Source organism: Crocuta crocuta, unplaced genomic scaffold, assembly GCF_008692635.1.
Source record: "Crocuta crocuta isolate KB4526 unplaced genomic scaffold, BGI_CrCroc_1.0 scaffold480, whole genome shotgun sequence".
Classification (NCBI taxonomy): Eukaryota; Metazoa; Chordata; class Mammalia; order Carnivora; family Hyaenidae; genus Crocuta; species Crocuta crocuta.
The window spans coordinates 249,095-259,328 of record NW_027532418.1 but is presented as its reverse complement, the minus strand read 5'-3'; the positions used below and the strand labels follow the sequence as shown (position 1 = coordinate 259,328).

Here is a 10,234-nt window from a genome sequence, read left to right as displayed (position 1 = left end):
TAAAAAGGAATAACAGAAGATAACTTTAATAACTTTTCCTCACTATAGAGTTATAGACTTAATGTAGTTTTCACATTATGACAAAACAGACACTGCGTGTGGCATATCGGTGGCAGTCATTGCTGTCTGGGTAATCTTTGATCATAATGCTAATACCAAGAAAGAAGCAACAGTACAGTACAGGGTTGATAAATCACCCAACCTAAAAATCTAAGATGACAGTGACAAGTTCTTGGGACAAGTTATACTCACAGTCACAGTGATTGCATAACCGAGTAGTATACCTCCACAGAGTAAATGTTGTATTGTCTTCTTTTTGTATCAGTTGAGGATAACATTCTAGAGTGAGACCATCTTGGAGGAAGTTGGGGTGTTACATAACACGGGGGTAAGATAATGTGATTACAGTTCATAATGTTCAGTGATTTCCAAAATAAATGTCTTTGCATTTCCAGCCCTCCCTTTAGACTAGTGTACCCCATAAATACATGATGCAGAGCATGTATGATGCAAATCTTGTTCTGTTTTTACATCATCTTATTGCCAGATGTCTAAAGCTTCATGTGCTGTCATCTTTTGATGTGAACACAATTTTGCAAATAAAATGGTAAAAATAATAATGTTACCAGACCAATATTAAGTGATTTTATAAAGCTACACAAAAATGTGTGTGAAGACTCTTAAGTTCTGTATGTGAGGCAGAAAAGATAAAGGTGAATTTAAAAAGCATTACCTTGGGGGCACCTAGGTGGCTCAGTCAGTTAAGTATCTAACTCTTGATCTTGGCTCAGGTCATGATCTTATTGTTCATGAGTTTGAGCCCTGTGTTGGGCTTGGCACTGGCATTGTAGAGCCTGCTTGAGTTTCTCTGTCTCCCTCTCTCTGCCCTTTCCCTGTTCTCTCTCTCTATCTCTCTCAAAATAAATAAATATTAAAAAAGAGTATTACCTTGAATTTTTGTGAAATTATGTTTTAATGCTAAATGGATTTTTTTGATGGCTAGCATGAATTTTTTGATGTTATATGTGTGAAAACAAATACTAATAGGATTGTTTTTACTACTAGAACTAATTATAGATTACTTGAAAGAAACAGCATTGTTGGGACACCTGGGTGACTCAGTCAGTTAAGCATCCAACTCTTGATTTCAGCTCATGTCATGATCTCACTGTTTGTAAGTTCAAGCCCCACGATGTCCCTGCCTGGGATTCTCTGTCTCCTTCTCTCTCTCTGCCGTTCTCTCTCTCTCTCTCTCTCAGTAATAAATAAACAAACGTTTTAAAAAAGAAACAGCATTGTTTTGCTTATCCTATATGGATATCCAATAAAATTTGTATTAAATTAATTTCATAAAATTTTAATTATATAATAATTTGTGAAACATGCTGTCACTGATTTTAGGTAGCATATATAAGCAATTTATTAACTTAGAAACTGCATAATCATGTGAGGTTTCTTTACTACAAACATATAACAAGGAACATACATTACATTTATCATTTCAAATAAATAAGGTAACTTATAACAATGGTAACCACAAGAAAAAAATAAGTATTTGTTTTCTCCAGTTTCTTCTTGTCTACTCAATTCAGCAAATCTAGTCTTGTGATAGACAGGTGGGAAAGCAGCCTGTTAGTCACATACCGGGTCTTCAGCTTGTGCATTGCTGATTTCACCTCCTTGTTTCTCAATGTGTAGATAATGGGGTTCAATATAGGTGTGAAGACTGTAGAGAACACGGAGAGGACTTTATCCACTGGGAGGTTGCTGAAAGGCCAGGCATAGATGAAGATACAGGGCCCAAAAAAGAGGGTCACTACGGTGATGTGAGCAGTCAGAATGCTGCGGGCCTTGGCCCTGCCCACTGAGGAATGATGTTGTACAGTGATTAGGATGACCGTGTAGGAGATCAGCAAGAGTAAGAATGAAGTCACCCCCATGAGACCACTGTCCAAAAGCATCAACACTTCAGGAACATAAGTATCTGTGCAAGCAAGTTTAATGACCAAGGTAAGGTCACAGTAATAACTATCCACTATGTTTGGGCCACAGAAAGGCAAGTTTATAGTGAAAGCTAACTGGCTCAGGGAATGCATGATCCCTACGACCCAAGAGCCTACCACCAGGCCTGTACACTTGCCCAAATTCATGATGGTTGTATAATGGAGAGGTTTACATATGGCTACATACCTATCATAAGCCATGGCTACAAGAAGCACCATCTCACCACCAGCAAAGACATGGAGTAAGAATATCTGGGCCATGCAACCCTCAAAGGAGATGGTCTTAGATTCATGAATAAAATCATGAATCATCTTGGGGGTTGCATAAGTGGCTAGAAATACATCAAGAATAGAAAGGTTACTAAGCATAATGTACATGGGTGTGTGCAGGGCAGGCTCAGAAATCACAGTGAGGACAATAAGGAGGTTGCCAAGTATAATGGCAATGTACAAGAAATTAAATAACACAAAGAAGAAATACTGGAGCTCCCAGGAACTACAGAGTCCCAGCAACACAAACTCAGTCACTCTAGAATAATTTCCTTGATCCATAGTCTCAAGCTACAAAAGAAATACCTACAGAGAGAAACATTAATAGATTATTATCAACAGCAAGAAAAGTAGAGCATAATAAGAGTTTTTCCTCAACATTAATTTAAAATGATTTATAGTCCTATTAGGAAATGGCTTATCTGTAATTTTAACAGACATATCTTTTTTCAGTTGTCCTTACTAATGAAGGAAAGCTACAAGGTACAAACGTAGTAAATCAGCAACTCCATTTCATATATTTGTGAGTTAATTCTGATGCTAAACAAGTAACAGATCAATATTGCAAAACCACAATTAAGAGAAGATGCTAAAGTGTCCAGATTCCAGTACTACCTTCCTTGCCTTGCTGCTGTTCATTATCTACTTGGGATTACCAGCAAGCAGCTTCTATTCTGAGAGAATTCTCAAGAGACCATGTTTGCATTTATTTATCTTTTTCACTGTGGTTTTTAATATGGTTCTCCCTTGCCTTTGTCCTTTGTCTACTACTTAACCTCCATAACTGCATCATTGAAAGTGTTGAATACATATTTTCTCTGAAGTTGTGATAACTGTTTTGGTTTGAAGACAAGTTCCTTGAAGCTAACATTGTATTATATGAAAATAAATAAACAAAGATGGCAAAAACATCAGAACCTAATATTGATATGTAAGGTGATAATAGCAATGAAATGCAAAGATCTGATTTAGTTAAGGTAGTTGAAAAGTAGACCACTTGAATGTCAACTATAACATCTTATTTATCAATGCAGAAAACTTCCAAAAGAAGTAATTATATCCAAAATATAGAATTTGTAGGCTTTGATTAGGATTTCTCTAACTTACTAAAATAAGGTACGATCTTTGATAAATATTCAACACCCTATACCTCATTAGGCATAAATTGAGATAATTAACAATAAGAAATAATAAGATAATACATGATTGAAATAATAAATGCTGATAAATTGTAAAATAATAAATTCTGCTCTGTTCTCTCTGCAACTTTGAAAGAATGCAGAAAAAGCTTCCAAAGAGATAAACAGGATTTGAGAATTGGTTTTTTTTAATTTGTATTTAGAAACACAAGAATATTTTAATAGAAAGGAAGACAATTTGTTGATATATTTTTAAGAAAGAAGACTCTCACTTTTCAATTTCTGTCTTAGAAGTGGTAAGTGTCAGTCTCTGTAAGAAAACCATGGGGGGAAAAGAATGATGTCAGTGGGGAAAAACCATTTAGCTTGAAAGTGTTTTTACATGCAGTATGTGAGCATCAAACTTTTTACAACAGTCTGGTGAGGAGGAGGTTGTTATCCCAGTTTTCATATAAGAAAATTGAGACTCATAAAGGTTAACTAATATGCTCAATATTATACAACTAGCAAGTAGCAAATATAGAACCTCATTCCAGTTCTTCAAAACTCTTTCCACAGTCCTTGATAGTAGAGTCACTAATGAAACCTAAAGGGTATGGCTTAAGAGTAGACAACAAGTGGAATTATCAAGATTGGAAAATGAGAAATTAGTTTAAGTAGTTGATGCAAAACCCTATTAAATATTTCTAAATGTACCATAAATGCACTTTACAATAATAGTACTTTCTAGTTATAAAGGTAGGAGGGTGATATATATTTTGTTTTCCAAAATGGTTAATGCTTTTTGCTTAAAGGGATAAAGTTTATTAACCTGGGAAACCTTATCCCCTGGTAATATTTGCTAACAGGGTTGTTGCTATATTGAGCTTTACAGAGATTCTCCTCAAAACAGCATTTAAAAACAATCAAGTGAATGAACAATGAATGCTGTGACAAAACAACTAAATGGAACCATTCCAAAGAATATTTAAATCAATAATTATCACTTGGAGTGAGAAGGGGCATTTTCCCTGGAGCATTCTATAGGGGGGAAGGGAATTGATATTCAAAAGGGTTTAAGAAAAGATTGGGAGTAAAACTATTCTTGACCATATTTTTTAATTTAGTCAGTAACCTATGAAATGACAACTTTCTTTTAGTGAAAGTGAATGAGAAATAAAGAGATATGGGAGACAGGAGAAGAAGAATGTCAGATCTTCACAGAGAGTGACACTGCATCCTTCTTCAGAATACCAATTTTGTCTAGGTGCTGCACTAGGTTGGGATGAACTATGATAAATGTAAAATTATTTTATGCTTTTGTAGAGTCTCCTTTTCTCCGTCTCTTGGAAGAGAAAAAAATTTAGAACCAAAAAAATCAGCTCAAATGTTACAGAAATTGATCCTTAAGCAATTTTCTATTATACCCAAGTGAAATTTCATGTACCACACTAACATGGATGTAAATATTTTGCAATTGAGACAAAGAAATTTTCACAAAACCATCAAGTCCAAATATCATAAGCCATTGCTCCAAGTTTCTTTCTGTAATTAAAGGCCATATTAACATTTTCCAAAGAGAAAATCCCAAGCAAATGGATCAAGCAAATTGTTGACATAAAATAAACATACCTGACTCAATATCTGAAGATTTTTAAGGACATTGAAATAAGTGTTGGCTTCTTTCAAATCAAATTCTCTTATAAGAGAGCTGTATGAAATGTATACATGTTTTTGAGATTAGATATCAAAACTGTAATAAATATTGATTTAGGCAGACCTCCTCTCAGTTCTCTGTTTCACCCTTTTCCCTTTTATCATTTCTCTATTTCATTCTAGACTGGGGATTAAAATGGGACTATGGGAGGCTAGATGTGTCCCATGGTGATTTTTTTGTCATTACATATTCTCTAGCTTGTTGAACAGGAAAAAATGGCTTAAGTCCGAGAACCAAACCACTTTTACCTTTCTCTCAACAACAACACAAGCATTTCCCCTGTGTCTTACTTATTACCAATTACATGCACTGTGTTCTGATAGTTTTAGAGAAATTTTGATATGTAGGGATTTCTGAAATACTTCATTAAGAATTGAATTTTTAGTGATATTCCCCACCGTAGTGGGAAAAATGGGAAACCTCAGAGAACATCTAATCCCCCACAATGAGACATATAATGAATTCCTCTTTTAATCTTTCTGCTTAACACCATTAATAGAGCATCCAGTGTGGATATATTTGTATTCTTAGCATAAATTCTGCTTAATTATGGTACATTATATGAGAATATGATAGCCTGTATTTGATATGCTAATTTTTATGTAGGATTTTTGCATATAGTTTTAGAAGTGACATCAGCCTGTAGTATTTTGGAGTTATTTGTGCTACCACATCTGGTTTTGGTATGAGACAATGATACATTCATAAAATGAGTTGGAGTACTCAGGAAGTATTTTTATACACTAGTCTTATCTGTTCTTTGAAGAATTGGAAGACATTGTACATAAACTTAAATGTGTCTTGTGATCTTATAGATTAAATTTTTTCTTTTTTTTTCTCAGAGACTCAAATTTTGTTTTTGTTTTAATATATCATAGGAAAACATTAAAGAGCAGATGCATGGTTATTTTCATTTGATGTTCTCCAGATTTTTCCTTGTCTATCTTATAATTAGTATTTTAGGATGCTTGGGTGTTTGTTACAGGTAGAATTGGATAGATACAGCCCTACAAAATGTATATGTCCTCTCCTGAATAAAGCTGGATGCAAATCTTAACAGCAAATTGAAATACACAGATAACAGGGACAAAATTTCGTTTCCACATGCTAAACATAATACATGAAATCTCTTCATGTTTGCAGTATCTGCAAATGTAATCAAGGTGTAATCTTTGGCTGGTGTTATATTCCTTTATTATTATTTTTTTAATGGTTCACCAGAAAAGGACTGGCATTCTACTTCTACCATAGTTTGGGGCACCTGGATGGCTCAGTCAGTTAAGTGTCCAACTTTGGCTCAGGTCATGATCTCACAGTTAGTGGGTTCGAGCCCAGCGTCAGGCTCTGTGCTAACAGATAGCTCAGAGCCTGGAGTCTGTTTCAGATTCTGTGTCTCCCTCTCTCTCTGTCACTCCCCTGCTCATGCTGTCTGTCTGTCTGTCTCTCTCTCTCAGAAAAAAATAAAACATTAAAATTAAAATTAAAATTAAAATTACCATAGTTAAACTTCACCTATTAATTTCCATAACGTGTTCTTGGGAAGTAGGAGGAAAGCTAGAAAGAGAATCAGATCATTTCATGAAACGTATTTGGTGCCATATGTAAGCCTGGTTAATTGGTCTTCTAGAAGCTGTAAAATGAGACATTCTGTGAAAGGTAAACATTGCAGCTGGTTATCATGAGTCTAACCATCAAGCCAACAGGATCTTGAGCTATCTTTGAAGCTTATTGTGCTAGCCTTCACTAGAAGATGTCTGCATTACCCTTACTGCTCAAAGTGTTGTGTAGCACACAGAACTGCACTAGGATCAATTTGTTTACAAGAAGAAATTAAAACTACATTTTGTTTCTACGTATAGGGGTCTGCTGAATGACATGAATCTGAATTTTAAGTTGCAAAGGTGTCTGAAAAGTTAATTTTTCATGTGTACCTTTTGTTGAATGTTTTGGTTCAAGAAAGAATATTTTAAGCTTTTTAAAATACTTCAGCTCTTAATGTAACTGTACCCTTCTGGAATGAAAATCATAACCAGTATGGCTGCAGTACATTTCTTAGTCATATCCAGCACCACTTACAGAGGGCTTCTGTAACATATTGCGCTTGGGTTTAGGACTCTAATGTATTGCATAGCAATATGCAAAAACAAGTAGAAGAGGCATTATACTGATGCTTGTCTGGTAATATCACATCTGTGTTAATGGAAGGTTTTTGTGATGTATGAAACTTGTGTTTCTTATATATAAATGAGTATAGTTACATTAGTGTTGCAATGCTTATCTTTAGCTATAAATAATTATGTACAAGAGAGACTGCTGATTTATTGTGCAGTCCTAGTTTTAACTTACATTAAAGCATTCAGTTTTGTTTTCAGTTTTATGTGCCTTAGTTCTCAGATCTTCAGATGTGGACCCTAGTTCATATTTATGTCTTGCATATAATCATGCTATTTAGCATTAATGCTATTTTGTATTCTATAAATAACAAAAGCTATGTAGAAAGAGAAACCTCCACTTATTTGAATTAGTGTTTTCATATTCTTTGGGTAATAGCCAGTAGTGAAATTACTGATCATATGGTAATTCTCTTTTTAATTTTCGTGGAACTTTCATACTATTTTTCCACAGTGGCTGCACCAACATGTATTCCCACCAACAGTGCATGAGATGTTCCTTTTCTCTACATCCTTGCCAACACTGTTGTTTCTTGTGTTTTTCATTTTTGTCATTCTGACAGGTATGAGATGATATTTCATTGTGGTTTTGATTTGCATTCCTCTGATAATTAGTGATGTTGAGCATGTTTTCTTACATCTGTTGACTATCTGGTATTTTCTTTGGAGAAATGTCTACTCATGTCTTCTGCTCATTTTTAATTGTATTATTTGGTTTCTTGGGTATTGAGTTTTAAAAGTTCTTTATATATTTTGGAAACTAACTCTTTATCAGATATGTCATTTGCAAATAGCTTTTCTCACTCAGCAGCTTGTCTTTTAGTTTTGTTGGTTGCTTCCTTTGCTCTGCAGAAACTTTTTATTTTGATATAGACCCAGTAGTTTATTTTCATTATAATTTCCTTTGCCTCTGGAGTCATATATAAGATACTCCAGCCAATGTAAGAGAGATTACTGCTTGTGCTCTCTTTTGGGACATTTATGATTTCAGTTCTCACATTTAGGTCTTTAATCCATTTTGAGTTTATTTCTGTGTATGATGTGAGAAAGTGGTCCAGTTTCATTGTTTTGCATCTAGCTGTCTGGTTTCCAACCACCATTTGCTGAAGAGACAGTCTTTTTGCCATTGCATATTCTTGCCTCTTTTGTCGTAGATTAATTGATCATATAATCGTAAGTTTATTTATGGGTTCTCTATGCTGTTCCATTTATGTGTCTATTTTTGTGCCAGTACCATAACATTTTGATTACAGCTTTGTAGTATATCTTGAAATCTGGGATTATGATACCTCCAGTTTTGTTCTTCTTTTTCAAGATTGCTCATGATATTCAGGATCTTTTGTGGTTTCATACAAATTTTTGGGTTGTTTGTCCTAATTTTTTGAAAAATGCTGTTGGTATTTTGATAGGGATTGAATTAAATCTGTAGATTCCTTTTGGTAGAATGGCTATATAAACAATATTTATTCTCCTACTCCATGAGCATGGAATAGCTTTCCATTGGTTTCATCCTCAATTTCTTTACCAATATTTTATATATTATAGTTTTCAGAAAACAGATCTTTCATCTCCTTGGTTAAGTTTATTCATATGTATTTTATTCTTTTTGGTGCCATTGTAAATGGGATTGTGATTTTAATTTCTCTTTCTGCTCCTTCATTTTTAGTGTATAGAAACGCAACAAGCTTCTGTATATTGATTTTACTGAATTTATTTAACAGTTCTAGTAGCTTTCTGTTGGAGTCTTTAGGGTTTATACACATACACACACACATACACACACACACACATACACACAGTATCATGTCATGTGCAAAGAGTGAAAGTTTACTTTTTCCTTACCTGTATGGATGTCTCATTTCTTTTTCTTGACTGATTGTTGTGGCTAGGACTTCCATTACTATGTTGAATAAAAGTGAGAGTGCACATCCTTGTCTTGTTCCTGATCTTAGAGGAAAAGTGGATAGCTTTTAACTATTGAGTATGATGTTAGCTGTGGGTTTTTCATTACGGCCTTTATTATGTTGAGGTATATTCTCTCTAAATCTACTTTGTTGAGAGCTTTTATCATGAATGGATGTTGTTCTTTATCCAGTGCTTTTTCTAAATCAGTTGTAATGGTCATTTGGTTTTTATCCTTTCTCTTATTGATGTAATGTGTCACATTGATTTGCAAAAAGTGAACCACCCTTGCATCACAGGAATGAATCCCCCTTAATTTCAGTGAATGATTTTTTTGTATATATCATTGATTGTTTGCTAATATTTTGTTGAGGATTTTTGCATCTATGTTCATCAGAGATATTGGCCTGTAGTTTTCTTTTTTCTTTCTCTCTTATTTTTTTGTAGTGTCTTTATCTCAATTGGTATCAGGGTAAGGCTGGTCCCCTACCATGAATTTGGAAGCTTTCCTTCTATTTTTTGGAATAGTTTGAGAAGAATAGATTTTAACTCTTCTCCAAATGTTTGGTAGAAATCATCTGTGAATCCATCTGGTCCTGGTCTTTTTATGTTGGCAGTTTTTTGATTACTGATTCAATTTCATTGGATAACCAGTATGTTCAAATTTTCTGTTTCTTCCTGATTCATTCAGTTATATGCTTTTAGGAGTTTATTCATTTCTTTTAGGTTGTCCCATCTGTTGGCATAAAGTTTTTCATAGCATACCCTAACCCTTTGTATTTCTGTTGTGTCACTTGTTCCTCATCTCTTAATTCTGATTTTGATTGAATCCTCTCTCTCTCTCTCTCTCTCTCTGAGTCTGGATAAAGGTTTATCAATTTTGTGGATGTTATCAAAGAAGCTACTCTGGTTTCATTGATCTGCTCTTTTTTTTAAAATTTTTTAAAATTTAAAAAATCTTTATTATTTCATTCCTCCACTGTTTGGAGGTTTTATTTGTTCTTCTTTTTCTAGCTCTTTTAGGTGTAAGGTTAGGTTGTTTATTTTATATTT

The 10,234-nt window shown here is 34.2% G+C and overlaps 1 protein-coding gene across 1 annotated transcript; it reads right to left on the bottom strand.

Annotated features, from left to right (window-relative positions):
- Positions 1-1,583: 1,583 nt before the first annotated feature.
- LOC144243872 (olfactory receptor 4K15-like) lies at positions 1,584-2,558 on the bottom strand. Its single transcript, XM_077779009.1, has one exon. The coding sequence runs from the start codon at positions 2,553-2,555 to the stop codon at positions 1,584-1,586; it is 972 nt and encodes a 323-aa protein (XP_077635135.1). The 5' UTR covers positions 2,556-2,558.
- Positions 2,559-10,234: the final 7,676 nt, after the last annotated feature.